At 38.8% G+C, this 19,243-nt stretch overlaps 1 protein-coding gene across 1 annotated transcript in view; it reads right to left on the bottom strand.

The window, feature by feature from the left end:
• The window catches only part of smarca2 (SWI/SNF related, matrix associated, actin dependent regulator of chromatin, subfamily a, member 2), a 55,095-nt gene extending 37,573 nt beyond the window's left edge, over positions 1-17,522 (bottom strand). Inside the window, 12 exon segments of the mRNA XM_036143823.1 lie at positions 394-524; positions 1,356-1,406; positions 4,522-4,692; positions 5,221-5,394; positions 5,507-5,680; positions 7,116-7,242; positions 7,901-8,147; positions 11,059-11,160; positions 12,648-13,076; positions 13,494-13,626; positions 14,668-14,928; positions 17,388-17,522. Coding sequence (XP_035999716.1) covers positions 394-524; positions 1,356-1,406; positions 4,522-4,692; positions 5,221-5,394; positions 5,507-5,680; positions 7,116-7,242; positions 7,901-8,147; positions 11,059-11,160; positions 12,648-13,076; positions 13,494-13,626; positions 14,668-14,901 — 1,973 coding nt within the window. The 5' untranslated portion in view covers positions 14,902-14,928; positions 17,388-17,522.
• Positions 17,523-19,243: the final 1,721 nt, after the last annotated feature.

The following is a 19,243-nucleotide window of genomic DNA, read 5'->3' on the forward strand; positions in this document are numbered from 1 at the left end:
CATCAGTCAAAAAATTTGCCACAAAGAGGAAAAAAAAATAAATTAATTAAAAAGATATATATATATATATATATATATATATATATATATATATATATATATATATATATATATATATATATATATATATATAAAAACATCCCGGCTTTGTCAGAATGTATAGGAAGCCAACAAAAAAAATAATTGAGTAACTTCTGCTATAGTGAAAAACTGAGTCCCCCTTTAGAGCTTCACAACAGTAACACTGCCTTGCTATAGATTTATTTCCATATAGATGTCTTTTAACTTGTAAATAGAGCCGATAAAGGATAAACAGCAGCAGTAGAATTTCAGCACGGTGTCTGTAGCTGATAGCAGCTGATAGCAGCACTGAGCAACAGTCGGCCTTCTCACCCGGGGTTCATCTCCAGCCAAGCCTCCAGCTGGCTGGACTTGGGGGCATCAGTTCCCTGCAAAACCTTCCCGGTCTCCGTCTGAATCACTTTGACTGGCAGCTCGCTCATTTGGCTGCTCTCATCCATGGGCTGCAAGACAAGTTCCAAAACATGGAGACGCTTTTAGCCGAACAAGCAGAGAAACCAAACCACAAGTTCTTCACACTATTTCATAAATCCCAGCTCCCAAGTTTGTCTCTGCAGCTGCACAGGATTAAAAAGGCAGACCGCTTAAAAACAAGAGATTATATAAAAGGTAACCCATGATGTGTAAAAGGAAATATCATCAAACACTAGTTTGACACTTTTGGTAGATAACGAGTACAAGAAGAGTTTAAATAAAAAGTATTCAAGCATTCAGGTTAGAATCTCAACTATTTAGATTTCCAAGGGATCATTTTAAAATTAAACAGCAACTGGAACAAAATCCAAACATTAAGATCGATGAAAAACTGATGCAGACAACAAGCGAAACGACAAGTCGTGTGTTTATTTAGTTATGCTTTAATTGTACGGATCCCTGGGTGTGTCGTCTCGCAAGAGAACAAGCAGGAATAAAACATTTTAGTTGCTAATTCTGTAAGTAAGAAGATATATTTCCTCTTCTGTAAACTGGATTAAAGTCACTTTAATCAAGTCAAAGCAATATTGACTCTTTGTTTGGTTTTGGTCTCAGCTCCAATAGACACTACATTTAGCAGCTTATTATGATACAAATTATCACCAGGTTCACTCATTCATACAGATTTATTTCTGATAAAATGAAATTAAAGTCAACTGTCACTCTAAAGGTGTTTAATCTGCTCTGAAGTGCATATTCAGTTCTGGACAAATGTTCACTAGTAAATGATTACATTTGGGGAAATAACTCCAATACACATAATAAAATATAAAAATCTACATTTAAATATTGTGACTCACCTCTCCATCAGGTCCAATAGCGCTGGTGCCTTCACCATCTCCTTCCACCTTCTAGAGATAAAAAAAAACACAGCAAAACTTTAAAGCATTTACTTAAGAAAACAAATCTGCTCTTTAACAGCTTTTTTAGGGACTGACTTTCTTTTTTTCCCCCAAAATATATTTATTAAAATTTTGGCAGTTTAAACAAACATCTTGAACAATCTACAAAATATGACAACAGCAGTAGCAGTGTTACTTGTTCAAGTCAAAATAAAATACAAACAGAAAAAAGAAAAGCCTCACAGTATTAGTTCCTGTGCAACTAGTCACATTTCATACTTAACCTCTTTATATTGAGAACTAAGTTTAATAGTATATGTCCATAAATAAATGTGCACCTTCTTTTGAGATATTCAAGTTCTTGACATATTTAATGAAGGAATACCAGATAGACTGAAACATGTCCTGTTTGCCCTTTAATATATAATGTATTTTTTTCCAGAGGGAGGACAGATAAAATCTGCTGCAGCCATTGGTTTATGATCGGTCTGTGAGGCTTTTTTAAAACATTGATATACACCCCTTCGCATTAAGCAAACTTAAGCTTATAAACACTTGTTCATTTTTTTGTATAAGTATGTTTTTCAGGGTACAGTCTAAACACAAACAACTTTGGCTCAAAAATGATTTGTTTGGAAATTATTTTTTCAATAATTTATAATATAATTTCCCTGCAATGCCACACAGTGAACCAGAGCTCCTCTGTCATTTTGGACATACATCAGGGATCTCCCTGTTATACCTATTAAGGTCCACTGGTGTTATGTAAATTCTCATTAACCATTTAAATTGAATAATTTTAAAAGCTGTATTAATAGAGCTGGTGGGGGCCAATTTACATGCTGTCTGCCAATCTACCTCAGATAGCTCTATCAATAAGTCTTCTTTCCAAGCCTGACGTCTATCATGAGATCATTCTGAAATGTGTAACATAAATTCTGTTATAATATCTTTCTTCAAACTGTCCTTTAACATTCTTTCTAAAGTTGACATGGCAGGCTTTGTCCACTCATTATTTTGATTTGTTTGTATGAAGTTTCTGAGTTGAAGATATTTAAAGAAATGTTTCTCATCCAGATGAAATTTATGTTGTAGATCCTGAAACTCATTAGTATGTCAGAATCTGCTACATAAAGATTCTGAATCATTTGGAGTCTTTTGTCTTTCCATACTTTAAATGTTGGATCAACTGACGTCAGCTAAATGTCTGGTTGACTCTGATTTAAACCCGTTTGGTGTTCCCACCATGTTCTCCATTCCTGCATAAGAAAAGCATCTGCAGAGCATAATGCTGCCAACATCATGTTTCACGGTGTGGTTTGTGTGTCCAGGGGGACGTGCAGCAGACGTTTTGATCCAGACACAGCAGTGTGCATGCAGGACAAACATTTCTATTTTGTTGTTATCTTAGCAGAGAGCCGTCCTCCGTATGTTAGGACCTGTTCCAAATTTCCCTTTCTTATTGTCACTCTGGCACAAAGGCCAGGAATGGTTGGACTGTCTACAGAGTGGCAGCTTCTTAGATTAAAACTTTTCTTTTCTTGGTAGGTTTACAGGTGTCCCATACCCCTTTCCTTTGTTTAAATGATGAATTGAACATTCCGCTGTGAGATTTTCAAAGTGTGGGATTTTGTTTTAGAACCTAATCCTGCTTTAAACTTCTCCATAACTTTCTCTCTGGCCGGTCTGCTGTGTCTCTTGGTCTTCATAATAATGTTTTTATTCATTAACCTCTGATGGCTTTGCAGAAAAGCTGGATTCTTACTGAAGTTAAATTACATAAAAATTGATTATATTTACCAATTAGATGCCTTCTTAAAAAGGTACATTGCAAACGTATTTAACTTTTTTTTTATTATTTATACGTCAGCAGCTCCCTCTGTTTGCATACAAAGTTTTTCTGAAAGATTATCACGTCCTGCTGGCGTATTAGTTGTTATGTTGGCGTTTTACGCTTTGTTGTTGCTTAATTTGTCAGTAAATAAAGCCTTTCATGTTTATTTATTATAATGACGGAAGTACGACTCTGTGGATGTGTAGGAGGGAATTAACAAGGAAGAGGCTAATGGCTATTAGCATCTCCCAGCAAAGTGATGGAAACATTGGGTTAAGATCAAGTGGAAAAAAAACACAAAAGCTAAAATCTATGATTGCAAGAAGGAAAAGCCTGGAATGTCTCTGGGAATCCAGTCTGAACGTTGGTGTTTACTGAAGCAGACGCTAAACCTGCCGAGGCTCAGATGTGACGCAGAGTTGATTGACGTCAGTAAATGTTCTGATATGAGGCTTTTAAGTTGCTGTAGATCGTTTTATTTAATTAACAACGCTTGGTCTATGCTGATCTGCTTATTTACTGCGAGGCATTTCAGAGGGTCAGGCTCAGTTCAGCATTATATTTATATATATGCTCATCGCGCCCAGTGCTGGGTTCTATTTAGGGTCAAAAAGGACTATCAATTCACTATCAGGATGAGCAGATGGTGTATATAAGCTTATTTTATCATAATCAAACGTTTGTTGGTCTTTTTATAGGCGTATAATGTGGCTATATACTTTTAAGGTACCTGTCCTTCCACTTTACAATGCAGCACTACTTTGTGTTGGTCTGTGGCATAAAACCCCAATAAAATCCATCAGAAGGAAGTTTTAAATGAGTTTTAATCCTTTAAGTAGGCGCTGCAGGTTTAGTGTTCAGGATCTCTAATTAAAGTAATAAAACATTGCGATATCAGCCCAGTAGAATCTCAAATGATGGAGACTGAAAACAAACTTAACTGAGACATCAACAAGTTTAACATGGATAAAAACTACGGACGAGTCCAACACATAATGAAGAATAGTTTGATGCAACACGTAGTGCATAGGCAGAGCAAACGCTCCATATGTGCAGGCTATTAATCTTCAACGCAGGTTCAATTCCTGACCGCGGAGCCTTTGCTGAACGTCTTCCCACATTTTCTCTGCCTTTCCTGTCTGATTACTGCTAATAAAAGCCACTGATGCTACCAAAAAGAAGAATGTATAGTTTTGAACTTAGGAAAGTGTGCCTCTGCCAGGAGAAAAAAAAAAATACACATGGCTGAAAAATACAAAAACTCAAAAAAAAAAATAAAACTCTTCCTACCTTCTTTTTCTTCTTCCTCCTCTTCTTCTCCTTGGCAGCCTGAGCAGCTTTGTGTTCATACACCAGAGTCGTGAGGTTGGCCACGTATTCATCCGTCTGCTGCAGCAAATAGGCCAGACGTTTGTCCTTCTTCTGGTCGATGAGCTTTCTGTAGCCTTCCTCATCCTCGGCCTGGGCGGGACAGACAGGAGGGTAATTGTGGAGGAGCTCAGGAGCTTAGTGCATCTTCAGAGTCCTGATGTATTCATCTCAAAAGGTCACAGCACGTCACAAAAATACACAAAAGCAAAAACGGAACTAAAAGTACAACTTTCTTGAAATTAGTGTATTTGTCCTTGATTTGAGCAGGTAAATAAGATAACCTGTCACTGGAATGAATGTTTTGACCGCTAAAAAACGATAATTAGATATACTGCACTTGAAATAAGACGGTGGAGATGAGGTCTTCCTATTTTAAGTGCAAAAAAATCTTCTTCCATTGGCAGATAATCTTATTTATCTGCTCAAATCAAGAGCAAATACACTCATGTTAAGAAAATCATACTTATTTTGTGTTCCGTTTTTGCAGAGCAGCTCCTCAATCACTGACTTCAAACATCTAAAACTGCAGAAAAGCATCCAGGAGACATATCCTAAACTTTTCGATCAAAAGAAGCGATCATTTCTGCATCTGTACCTGATGTAGCCACAGACTCTTACCATCAGTCTCCTCATCCTCTCCTTCTCAATCCGCTCCGTCTCCTTCTTCTGCTCCCGCTCGGTGTTGGTGTGCCAGTTGGCGACGGCTCTGGTGAGTTTCTGGGTCTTCCCAGACACTGAGCGGTGGTATTCCTTAAAGTCCTTGGCATGTTGGAGAATACTGTTGAGATATTCCTGCAAAACAAGCAACCATCTGTGATCCCACACACAATGTTCCCACACGATGGCATTACTATAAGATGTTTAGCTCCAAGTTAGCAGCCTGTCCCACGTCCAGATAACTAACCTGATGTTTCTGCCGGCGCTTCTTCTCCTGCTCCAGTTTCTGCTGCTTCTCCAGCTTCTCCGTCATGCGGGCCTCCCTCAGCGTCTGCCGCTTGCTGCGCCTGTAAGCCTTGGAGTTGAGGGCCGTCTCCAGGGTTGTGTCTCGCCTCATGCACGCCACAACATCCTGCCTCAGCTGGACAAAGAAAATGAAAAAAGTCAGGTTACATTTTAACTTAATACTTAATATTTGCACTTAGAGTGTGCAAATATAACATGTCTCAATAATATAAAGAAATTACATGAAAACACTAAGTTCCTTCATAGTCCTGACTATGGGACTAGTCGACTTACTGACAACTAGAATAACCTTTGGACATTAATGCTTTTAGACATTAATGCTTTTAGACATTAATGCTTTTAGACTTTCTTTTTAACTTCATAAAGAAACGTTTCCAGTCGTTTACATCAGTCTTGTTTGGCACAAGTCATCGGTCGTCTCAGTCAGAGTTACAGTTTCAAAAAAAACATGGCGGACAAAGCTTCTGCTACACTGTCAAATGAGAGTTTTCAAAGGCCAAAGTTATTTGAAAATATGGAATTACTTAACAATAGGTGATGTTAAAATGAGGGTTTGACACCATTATCCTAATCCGTACTCATCCAGGGAACATGATGTTATTAGAAAAATATGATTTACCAGCATTTGACCCACTACAGAGAAGGATTAGTTCATATGCCACTCTGTCTGCACTAATGAAGATTCACTCCCCTCAGCATGCTGGACACTAGAAACCAAAACTGACCCTGCTTTGGGATGAGTCTGACTAATGACTGACCACTTAGGGCACCAGGAGAATTACTATATCCTTCCCAGACAGTCAGTTGATCCCTACATATAAATGAATAATAAAACAAGACTGTCATGTGGTCAAAGGTAACGTATTCTGTTGTGATGCAGCAGGAGAGTTATCAAAGTAATCAATATTTCCATATGATGGATGGTAAAATTAATTGTTCATATATATTCACCTGGATCAATATAGTTACAAAGTGAGCCATACTGGCCCAAACTGACAACCTTACACAGCAGAACACTGAATTTAACACCTTTAATCCTAATATAAATGCACTATTCAGAATGGCAGCACATACTGCAAAGATGTGACAGAAATATGGCAAAAGGACAAAAAGCAACAGCAGCAAAGTGATAGAAACAGATTATTTTTCCTTTGGGAAAAACAATTGTCATGCTGGAGATAGCACTGTGTTCTTATACTCAATACTCTGAGGGCAAATCTTTTATTTACATTTTATTTATTGGTTTGCAATAAATGCAAAAAAAATCAAAAAAGTTTAGTGTTCACGAAAAAGAAAACTATGATAAAAATAATAATAATTGTGATTTAGAATTATAAATGACATGTTGGAAGATTGAGTCAAAAGAAAGTTTTCAGCCCTAAAGCAAGCCTGATGAATTTGCTGCATGAGGCGCTGTTAATTTTACCTTCTCAGAAAACTAAAACCAGCTGGATTAAAGTTGCTGCTCAAACACTAAGTCCAATAAACCTGTTCCTACGTTTAGCTTTATATCTACGTAGATGCAGCAGAGATCACAGCTGTTGGCGTACCTGACGCTGGAAGTTGAGCAGACGCAGCGCCTTCAGCTCCACTGTAGCTTTAGTTCTAAGATCCGGAGGCAGAGAGCCGGGGAGACTCTCCAGTTCCTGGATTCTATGAGCGATCCGGGCCTGCAGTCTGACACAAGTTATAAACACCACCTCTTAAAACGTTGCAGACCACAGTTACATTTTTAAGACAAAAAATATATAAACACTGGAGGAATGATGACAACCAACACCGTCAACAGCCTCCTTTAAAAGTTTAAAATTAGTTTTTTTTTGTGTTCAGTGAGGTGAACAATGAGAATAAAGAACGGCAGAATCAAATCCAGCTGTTTGGAGAGAAAAACTACGGATATCCACTGACAAACTAAAGCTAAACAGAAAACTGAAACAGGACAAGAAAATCAAGAGCAATTTCCAGCAAAGCTAAATTCTGTAAACAGTTAGCAAAATGTTATATTACTGCTGAAATACCTAAGAGTTTATCTCCTTAACGCGTAAACTGAAACAGTTCCAACTCATGTAAAATAACCATGTGACCAACAATCAGACTGCTTTGTTCATTAAGTGTAAGGTGATATCAAGCGTTTTAACTCTAGCAGTGCTTTTCAATACTTCTACGACGTTTCTCTGACTGTTGAGTCACTTTGATGAGACAAACGTGGTTTATCTGAGTTCATAATTGAACTGCAGCAAAACAAACGGCAATATTAAATCGTTTTGTTTCCATGAAAGTTAAAAGTAAGACAGAATACATGTGACTCCAGTGTAAACCTCTGTGTCAGGACTACCTGTATTCTCTCTCCTGCAGGATTCCCACCGGGTCCAAACCCTGGGGCTTCTGTACCGGTGTGATCCGGTTCTGCTTCTGCTGCATCTGGAGCATGGGCGACACCTGCTGGCCCTGGGGGTGAACTGCTGCTGAGCTCCCCGGCACCGCTCCAGAAGCTCCCGCAGGGATCTGGGGGGGTGCAGGAGACGGACGGCCGCTGGGAACCGCAGTGAGGTGCTTCTGTGCTTGATTGTCGCTAACTTGACCTAAACAAAAAAGAAGACTTTTGATTATTTGATCCTTTGCCATGATTGTTTTCAGTCTAAACAAGTAATTTATTGATCATAGTAGAAACATTTAGATGCAAAAAAGGTCCTTGATCGGATTGAAAAAGAAAAGAAAATCTGAAAGCATCGTTGATATGGACACAAACATCAATTAATCTGATCATGATGTATGTTTACATGAACCAGGCTTTAGTCAGAGTACTAAAGTCAAGCACTGTGACATGCGCCTCACTGAAACTGATTTAAATTCAAAAGTTTACATCCATTTACTTAGTATTAAGTGGATTTGACTTTAAACTGTATATCAAGGGTCCCTCATTTTACCCATCCTTCCATAAGCCAGACATCGTTGCTTATTGAGTAAAGACTCTTTCCTGATATCTTGCTTGATTTCACACCGTTTTCACAAGGAAACGGCGTGTTTGACATATTCCTTTAATGTATACATGGATAGAGGAGGCTTCATTTAACTCAGTTGTTGTAAATTAACCTATCAGATCCCAGTCTTTTCCCTGAACTGTTTAAATGCATAGCCACCTTCATGCATGTACAAAGGAAACTTATTTTAATATAATTTCTTCAAAAATTGAAGAAATTATGAGAAGAACTCCTTTAAAAACTTATTCTGACATTCAGCAAACAGAAATTATTTGGGTAATCCTTTCTGATCTCAAACAGGAAAACTTTACTCTGATTTAATGTCAGACAGTGAGGGAAAACAATATTATTTGTCTTTTTATGCAGCACATATCAAGTCTTGAAGTTCTCAAATTTCCCCAAAAAACACAGTAGTTGTACTTCCATCTGTGCCAAAGAGAAATTAGAAGCTGATTTTATTCCATTTCATGGAACAATCATAAACAAGCAAACATGGAAAACAACTAACTACATATACTAAAAGAAAACGTGAAACGGTCTCTCTTCTGTCTTCTGAGCGGCCAACATGGACCAGCAGCAGGTTATAAGAACGTTTAGGATGCTACTGCACTCTCCAGTAAACACTGTTGGTCTTCCTGTGTTACACATGTGCAGCCAGGGCAGTTTGCCTCAATCTGAATTACATGATCAGAACGAGTGCTTAGATAGAACCGGTTCAGATTAACAATCGGCATAAACCACCCGCCTCATTCACAATACAATTTCATTTCGATTAGGCTTAATCGGATCAATATTCTGATTGCCGTGTTTAAACAACATATTTTTACTCTGATCTGCCTTTTATTTTTATTACTTATGACCTTGTAAACAGTCAATTCTGAGCATTTTGACAGTGGAGTTGCTCATAATAAATTTAAATCACAGATATACCCTAACGGGTCACTTATTTACTGCAGCCTCAGCTCGTAGAGGGAATACGTCTTGATCACTTTTCACCTGCAGCCATTTTCAGATATAAACATTTTATTGATCTTTCAAGGTATTTAAAAAAAATCTTTCACACAAAGCAGTTCATGTTCTGGCTTTGATGAAACAAACCTACAGTATCAATCAATCAGCCTTTATTTATAAAGCCCTTTACAACACATGAGGTGACCAAAGTGCTGTACATAAGATCAACATTATAGAAACACAATAAAAAATATAAAAGTACAAAATAAAAGACAGAATACAAAACTGTGCTACTAAATTCTAAAAGCCAGTCTGAATAAATAGGTTTTAAAGGTGCATAGACACGTTATTTGACCTTTTTTTTTATTATTTATACGTCAGTAGTTCACTCTGGTTGCTTACTACGATTTTATAAAAAATTAGCTGATAACCAGACTAGCTAAGTTATAAACACACAAGAGTTCAGACAGGATGAAGGGGCGAAAGCATTAAGGGCTTTAAAAACAAATAGCAAAAGTAAAAGAAACTGGAAGCCCATGCAGAGAAAAAAGGACTGGGTGATGCGCTGTCGTCTGGGAACGTTGGTCAAAAAGTGGGCAGCGGCATTTTTAACCAACTGAAGACAGCTAATTAACAACTTGGAGACACAGACATAAAGTACGTTGCAATAGTTAATTCTCAAGCTTATAAATGTGTGAATAATTTTCTCAAGATCAATATGATTCAAAAATGATTTTGCCTTCGTTAAAAGACGTATTTGATAAAAAAAACTATCCCTGATCACGCTGTCATTTCGCTTATCAAACGTCAAACTGCTGTCAAAGATGACTCTCAGGTTCTTTACAGCAGCTTTAGGTTTAGAAATTAAAGATTTAAATCAGAATGGGCACAGTCACTGATTAAAACATACTGTGTTTTATCTTGATAACCACATCTTAATGTCTGAAATTCAGTAATTTAGGGTTTGAAGAGCTCTGATTGTATTTGGAAACACAGGAAGATAAATCTGGAGATCATCTGCATAGCAGTGGAAGTCTAGGTTACGCCTGGCTATAATAGATTCTGGTGGCAGAATATAAATGGACCCAGGAGGGAACCTGGGGGCACGCCGCAAAAAAGAGAGGCAACAGTGGAGGATAAGTCACCGGTCCAGGGTTTAACCCAGCGCATTATAACTTTTAACTCGCCCCCCCACCAAGCTAAGCGTTGTCTGCTTTTTTAAATGCTGTGATGTTTGAGAATGATTGAAGGGGGCGGTGTGTTCCTGGGTCTGCGTTTGTGATTGGTTGGGATGATATAATGACTGTAATATTAACCTACATGATAGGCTAGAATGCAAATGGAAGGAAAACTGTTATTATATTGAACTTTTTATTAACCCTTTCTTTTATATCATCGATATACGTCTATCGATCGATATATGTCGTTATTGAATTATCGTCCAGCCCAATCATAGAGAGACTCCAAACTTAGCATGACTATTAATGCAAGTGTTGAAAAGCCTGAGTACTCAGAATCTGAAATAGTTTAATAATCCCAGAGGAAGTTGCTGAGTACTCACCATCAGCCCACGGCTTGGGCCCTGTGCTTTGATTGTGTCCTTGCATGGCTGGTGTTGGGCAGGGGCTTGACTGGGGGCCGCTCATAGGGGCCATCGGCATACCTTTCAACATGAAATCAACCGTGACATCTGATGTAAACGTGAGCTTTATCACAGAATTCACAGCTTATCAGAATATAACGAGGTGGGTCGAATAAAACAGCAACATCCCTGCGGTGCTTTCTGACTTTTAATGGAATCCAAAATAAGTGTTGGAGTTTTAGAAATATCCACAAAGCCATCAGCTGTTGCCTTATCTTATAAAACTGACGATCTGCTACCAAAGGTCCACCATGGAACAGCACACCAAACACTGACGCACCTTTTTCACTTAATTCATAACTAGTTTAAACTCAGCTTCAAAAATCCTCCAAATTCAAAGCAATAATTCACAGCCACGTCTCTGGGCAATTTTTGATTTTCCTTTAAACATTCTTTAAAGTTTTTTTTCCATCAAACTCATGTACTGCCACAGCAAAATATCTGCTTACTTTTTTATTGTATGCACATGTTGGCATTTGTGTCATTTATAAAATAGAAAACATAAAAAGATGTAAAGATATTTACAAATGTTACACGAAAAGAAAATTCTCACTGAAACTGATTTAAACTCAAAAGTTTACATCCATTTCCTTAGTATTAAGTGGATTTGACTTTAAACTGTATATCAAGGGTCCCTCATTTTATCCATCCTTCCATAAGCCAGACATCGTTGCTTATTGAGTAAAGACTCTTTCCTGATATCTTGCTTGATTTCACACTGTTTTCACAAGGAAACGGCGTGTTTGACGTGTTCCTTTAATGTATACATGGACAGAGGAGGCTTCATTTAACTCAGTTGTTGTAAATTAACCTATTATATCCCCGCCTTTTCCCTGAACTGTTTAAATGCATAGCCACCTTCATGCAGGTACGAAGGAAACTTATAATATTTCCATATGATGGAAGGAAACTATAATATAATTAATATAATATAGTTTCTTCAAAAATTGAAGAAATTATGAGAAGAATTCCTTTAAAAACTTATTCTGGCATTCAGCAAACAGAAATTATTTGGGTAATCCTTACTGATCTCAAACAGGAAAACTTTACTCTGATTTAATGTCAGACAGTGAGGGAAAAAAATATTATTTGTCTTTTTATGCAGCACATATAAATGTCTAGCTTCAACTGTACATGATTTAAGCATTTTAAGTCATTGAAAGGTTTAAGTATTTTAGAAAATCTTATCTTGACTTGAATGAATTTCCTAAACCTCAGAAATTCATCAAAGTGATGGTCCATAAATAAGATAATCAACTGAAAACCATTTCTCTTGGATGTAATAAAACACCTTAGACATTATACTCAGCTTCGCCCAGCATGATAAAATGAGACCCTTTAGTCAATGTTTGGTTTACCAAAAATCTAAAGACTGTTGACCAGAGTATTAAAGATATCACTGTCCAGCTATAAACCAATAACGAAACTTTAACAAAAGCAATAAAATTAGTAAAAAATTTAAAAAGTACATTGTGTTCCTGTTACTTTTAAGGATTACATCTTCCTACCTGAAGGCCTGTATGGACTAGCACCAGATGCCTGCTGCTGCTGCTGCTGCTGCTGCTGTGGTTGCTGTGGCGGCGGCTGCTGCTGCGGCGGCGCCGCCTGCTGTTGCTGCTGCATTGTGGGTAGGCTCCTTTTACCCTGAACAGCCAGCTGCAGGTTCTCCGGCAGCGGCTGCCCGCGGGCCAGAATCTTATAGGCGAGAATCTGAGCTCGCAGCTGCTGCAGCTGGACCGGGCTGAAGGCGGAGGGCCCGCGTCCCTGTTGGCCCATGCCGGACATGTTGGGCATGCCTCCCTGAGGATCCATGGGCATCATGGGGCCTGGCTGGGACGGAGGCATGTGTGGCGGCGTGGGACCACCTCCACCTCCTGACATGGGACTGGAAGCATGCTCATGGATTCCCATTGGAGACGGGTGTGGAGACATGTACCCTAAAGAAAATGGTTTAATGCTTCCAGAAATTCACAATAAAAATCAAAGCGCTGCTTCTCAGCGTTAGTGTTAAATATAAAATGAATAAATGAGCTCTTTCCAGTAGCTGCAGCTCCCTGCATGCATCATATGCATCTAAAATACATTGACGTTTTTGGCTGTTTTGTTTAAGAGGTGTGAATACTTTTGCAATGCGCTCTAAATTTTTGACACTCAACTTGTATTTCTTCCTTAACAATAATAGTAGTAATCTTTGTTTTCTCAGTTTTGGGTTATTAGTTGCTTCTTCAGGCTTAAAGTGAATCTGTGACGTAAAAAGGAAGAAAAACTTTGAACACTGATTTGAATTTTACACCTAAATTTGTAAGAATAAAGAAATCTTTCCACTCTCTTTAGGACGCATGGAGATTATTCACCTTGACTGTGCTGGTCCATGGGACTCTGAGGAGGTCCCATGCCGCTGTGGAGGGAGCGCATGCTCACACCCTTCATGTGACCGAAATGCATGGCCTCAGCCATGGCCTTGTCGTTCATGGCGGCCTCCATTGGCTAAAACAGGACAGAGAAACAGGCGACGCACATGTTAGTCCTCCTGTTTTAAAGAACTGGTCTGCTGGATAAATCTGCCTCTTGGCAAATGTACAGACACCTGCCACAGACCTCAGCCTTTTTAGAAACCTATGACACCCACAACATGGCAACACAACTCCACACCTCAGTTAAAGTCCCAAAAGTGCTTAAAATGCTATTTAAATAAACATTTCACAACAAAGAGGAAAAGTTGATCACTGAACCCTGCTTCTAAAGTTCCTATAAAGCCCTTTGATGGCAACATTTGCCAAAATAAGACTAATTAAAAAGATATATTCAAGCTAGAGCTGAACAAAACCTATATCATGATATATTTCTTAACTTCGGTCGATACAATACAATTATGACATCGATATAAATAAAGTAAAAGCCTGAGAAAGACTGCCGAGAAAGGTCACAACAGATGCCTGTACAAACGTATGACAAATATTTTTGTCATGTTTATAAAACTCTTTCAATATAACAGTTTAGAAATATTTGCTTTAAAAAAAAAAAAATCAGTAACAAATGCACTAGACTGTAATGTATGCTGAAATATCGAAAAGGTCATCTAACTTTTATTGAATAATGTTATATTGCGGTATATATTGATATTGAATTATTGTCCACCTCTAATTGAAGCTACTAAAGTTTTAATAATCACCAGTACCTGTGTAGACTGACTTCATAAGTCAGAAGCTGGCCTGAAACATGAGCAAAGAGTCGCGTTAAACAGATGATTTAGTCTCCTGTCAGCTGCTAATCAACGTCTCACTCTGTGATTAAAGCCGGAGCAGCCAGCAGAAACACGGTGGTCACTTCAGAAAAGTCAACTTTACTGCAATGTCCTACTTCAGATTCATTCAGAAGATCAAAACTGCATAATTTGTAATCTGCAAACTTTGGGCTATTCTGTCACTGCATCAGTGGCAGAGTTGTTAAAATCCACATTAAACAGGCCTGTGAGGATCTCTACCCCCCCCCCCCCCCCATCTATGAAACATTAAAATGACGACCCACCTTATGCATAGGATACATGTTGTCCTGAGAGTAGTCACTTTGTCCCTGGGCCTGCATGCCATGTGGGGCGTTGGGTGTCCCTGGTCCAGGACTGGGCCCCATCATGCTGTGGACAGAACCTGGAGAGGGGTCCGGTCCGGGGCTGGGGCCCAAGATGGGCCCCGGGGACAGGCCTGCCCCTGGTGACGGGCCAGGATGGGACATGCCACCTGACGTGTCTGACGGCGTGGACATCTACTGAACTGAGAGGACACCAGTCAGCTGGGGGGGGGATAAAGCAGCAATTATTAGATTTAAATTCAGGTAAATAAAAATGGAAACATTTTACCACCTTGATTTCTGTTCACATTCTTTATGCACTACTTTAATTTAATTCACGGCTCCCTTATTTATCTCAAATAAACAAGGCAAATTATTTTAGATTCCCTATAAATCTTCAGAGCGACATTTCACCAGAAAATAAAAACGGTTCTTCTTAGTTAGCACAGTTGATTTTATGCACCGTCAGGCTTCCCCGTTAGTTTCTGCAAGCAGAACAGTTGAACGTATTGTAATAATTGCAAAAAGAAATTACAAATGGAAATTGAAAAACTAGATACTTGGCGTTTGATTTGTGTATAATTTTTACCGGATAAGTGAAGCATTTTTAACGTGGTTAGGTTTTAAAATGCCACCTGAACACAGAAAACATTACAGGCTGTGAATGAATAAATAAATATGTTAAAAAATGAATAAATAACTCAAAAGGGCAAAAGATTTTTGAAAAAAATACTGAGATCCTTTTTCCAGATAGGTCTTAAATTTGAAATTAAAACTTTTAACCGTTGCCATTACCTGATAAAATAAGTGATAGAGGTTTGTAACTCAATAATTAATGTGGTGGATTATGGAAACCATGTCAAGCTATTCTATAAAATCAGTTTAGAAAACAGACTAAAAACATGCCTTTAGATTTCCACTATTTTAAATAAATCCTTGTAATGCCAGTATCTTTCCCTTTATAATATTTTGATAAATAAAGCCAAGTACCCTTTTATTTTACGATGACCATCATCAACCTTCTTTCGCCACAGCGAATCATCCGTCTCCATCTCCAACCCCATCTTCTCTCACACCAGCTACCTTCATGTCCTCTTTTACTCCACCCATAAATCTCCTCTGGTCGTCCTCCAGGCCTCCTGCCTGCCAGTCCCAGCATCCTCCACCAATGTCCTCTCCATCTCTCCTCTATTCCTGTCCAAACCATCCCCATCTGGCTTCTATCTGCAGAACATCTAACATGAGTGTCCCTCTGATGAACTCCATCCTCTTCTCTCCCCAATAGCTGTCTCACAGCTCTCCTACCTGCCCTACACCACTCTAACATGGATCTTTGCTACTCCAGACATCCTCATACAATGCAACAGCTCCTGTAGTCTTTCCCTTGTCATATAGTTCCTTCAGATAAAAAAATAAACAGTATGGCTCTATTAATCTAGCTATTAATGTAGAACAGATTCCTGGGTCAATGTGAGCTTCTTAGCTTTCTGTGTCTCTGCTCTGTCTTCTCTAAGCCCCAGTGGGTGGAGGCAGATGAGCGTTCACACTGAGCCTGGTTCTGGTTCTGCTGGAGGTTCTCCTCCCTGTTAAAGGGGAGTTTTCCTCTCCACTGTCGCTTCATGCATGCTCAGTATGAGGGATTGCTGCAAAGCCATCAACAATGCAGACGACTGTCCACTGTGGCTCTACGCTCTTTCAGGAGGAGTGAATGCTGCTTGGAGAGACTTGATGCAACCTGCTGGGTTTCCTTAGAGAGGAAACTTTCTCACCAACCTGGAGGATCTGATGGAAGCTGACTTTGGAGAGAGACTGGAGATGATGTGTTTCATGAATTGGTGCTATATAAATAAAATTAAATTGACTTAATCTCTTTATAGAAATACCATATAGGAGGCACTGGAATAAAAGTGCATTTGAACTCATGCGTTTAGTGTTCATACTTCCTTAGAATTGTTTTTTTATCTATCAAATTAGACGTTAATAGTGAATATATGCTGTTTTACATGGATTTTTCTCCAGTACAAGCTAAAAAAAAAAGACATTCTTTAATGACTTCATGAGCTCAGGTAGCAAGTAGCACCTAAACAACTGTCACCCAGGCTAAAAACAACAACAACATACAGAGCAGACGCAAAGGTCCAGTGTTTGGTGGACTGGAGAGCACATTTGCATTCGTCACAGCTGATTTGTCACGGCATGTAAATATTAAAACATAAAAGTTAAAAGGTAAAGGCGAGCTATAAGCGCGTGTTCTCTGGGAAAATGCTGTACGGTTACGTGACCGTTAGCCGGGCAACTATCGCCATGAAGAAGAAGCGACTCTGATTGGATCATCATGGCTTCCCCTAAAAGGCTGGTGGCCATCATGTGCAGACAGAAATCAAACTCAAAATGAAAGTTGAGCTTCTGTCAGCGTCGCGGAGCTCGTATTAAAAGTTAAACGCGCCGTTTGCAGACACGCGGCCTCGCAGAGAAAAGCGTCGAGGCGTTTTTAAAGGTGTCCGTTCGGGTGGAACGGTGGAGAACTTAGCTAACAGCTAACTAGCTTAGCCCGCTAGCTGTCGTGTCGGACTCCTAACCTGTGATGTGTTCCGTGTCACAAAGTTTTGGACAGCTAACGTCACGCAGAGTTGGTAGAAAATGGCGAAGGTCTGGAAAAGGGGTGACGTAGATGGTTTTACCTGTGTCTGTCTGGGAACTGCACACAGTTGGAAGGATTACTGTAACGTTTCCTCAGATGTGACGGCTGTCTAGAAGTTCGCTCCCCCCTCGGTGGTGTTGTTTTGCTGTCATGTTCAGTTTGCTCTCGTCTCGCCTCGCCAACACTGATTTGTCAGTGTCACCGGAAGTCCCGCCTCCCGAGGATGTTGATTGGATGCACAACCATCAGTCTTTTTATTTTGTTTATGGGGCGTGTGCCTGCTCTGAAAATTACGCCTCATTTCTGAGAGGACTAACTATTAACTTTTCAGTTCACCTAAATATTCGACTCGTTTATTTAATTTATTTTAGTCATTAAACTCAGAAAGTGGTGATACAGGTTCATTACACATTACCTGTCTGTGTATCCTAGGGCGAGAGCCCGGGTGAATCCTAAACATGTCACCTGTCCGTCTCAGACCAATACAAGTGCTTCTGCTAATTTGAATTATTGTAATGAAAACACAAAATTCTGTTTCTGTTCTAATTAGAGATTTTTAAGTGGGCCCTAACCTCTGTTAAGCATTTTTGTGTTACTGGCTGTATGAAAAGTTAATAATCCAAAATTATTATTATTATTATTATTATTATTATTATTGTAAATGCCCTGTACCTATATGGTCACATATTCACGCACACATTCACACGCGTATAATAATAAATAAAATAATCATTTTGATTGATTCATCAGTTGACTGATAAAACCAATAAAAAATATTTTTTTCACAGAAATGTTATGGTATGACATTTATATTTACGAGGTAAAGTTATTGACTCTTCACAAGCCACAAAAAAAATTGCTTAAAGCGATTAACTTTTTACAAAATTTCATATCCCATATCAGTAGGGAACCGAGTAGATGTAAAGAATTAATTGCCAACAACCAAAACAATAGCTTTGAGACTATTGTGAAGCAAGCTTTTTTACAACTGCTGAATTAAACAGAGACATCTGAGATGCCTTAGTTTAGCTAAAGAGAAAAAGGACTGCACAATTGCTCACTCAGAATAAGAACCAGATTTTTTGGTGCACTTCATGCTTCTTTCAGATAACAAGTTTCCCTGAGATGCTAATTTTGTTTTCCAACACCAGCTCACACTGCCAAAACTATCACTCTCTCTTTTAATTCAATTCAATTTTATTTATATAGCTCCAATTCATGAAACACGTCATCTCAAGGCACTTTACAAAGTCAAATTCAATCGGATTATAGAGATTGGATCAGATTACACAGATTGGTCAAAAAGTTTCCTCTCTAAGGAAACCCAGCAGGTTGCATCAAGTCTCTCCAAGCAGCATTCACTCCTCCTGAAAGAGCGTAGAGCCACAGTGGGCAGTCGTCTGCTTTAATGACTGACATCACTGCATTTGCTTTGGCAGCAAACTGTCCTGACCAAAACTCTACAGAAAATCTGTGGAGCATTGTCAAGAGGAAGATGACATACACAATTAAAACAACCTGTGCTTGCCTGACACCTCAGATCTCCACCATGCTACACCGCATTGATAAAGTAATTCACGTGAAAGGAGTACTGAGTGCATTTACTCTTACAATAACCTCATTTTCAGTAGGTTGACATTTCTGCATTAAAAATCTTTTGTATCTTCCTGTGTAAAATCACATTTTATGATGAGCTGAAATTTGTATTTACATTAAATTTAAGCCACAATCATGAAAAAGTGTTCATCTTTAAAGCTGAATGAAGTTTGTTTTGTGTGTGAATCTATTCTATGTATAGCCCAGAAGCTGAAACAGTGTTTCTGTAAGCAGTCTGTTGAATGAACACTAGATGGCAGCACTGCTCAGCAGTTGCCGCTGTAAAGCTGACCTTTGTAC

This window comes from Fundulus heteroclitus, chromosome 12, assembly GCF_011125445.2.
Source record: "Fundulus heteroclitus isolate FHET01 chromosome 12, MU-UCD_Fhet_4.1, whole genome shotgun sequence".
In the NCBI taxonomy this organism is placed as follows: Eukaryota; Metazoa; Chordata; class Actinopteri; order Cyprinodontiformes; family Fundulidae; genus Fundulus; species Fundulus heteroclitus.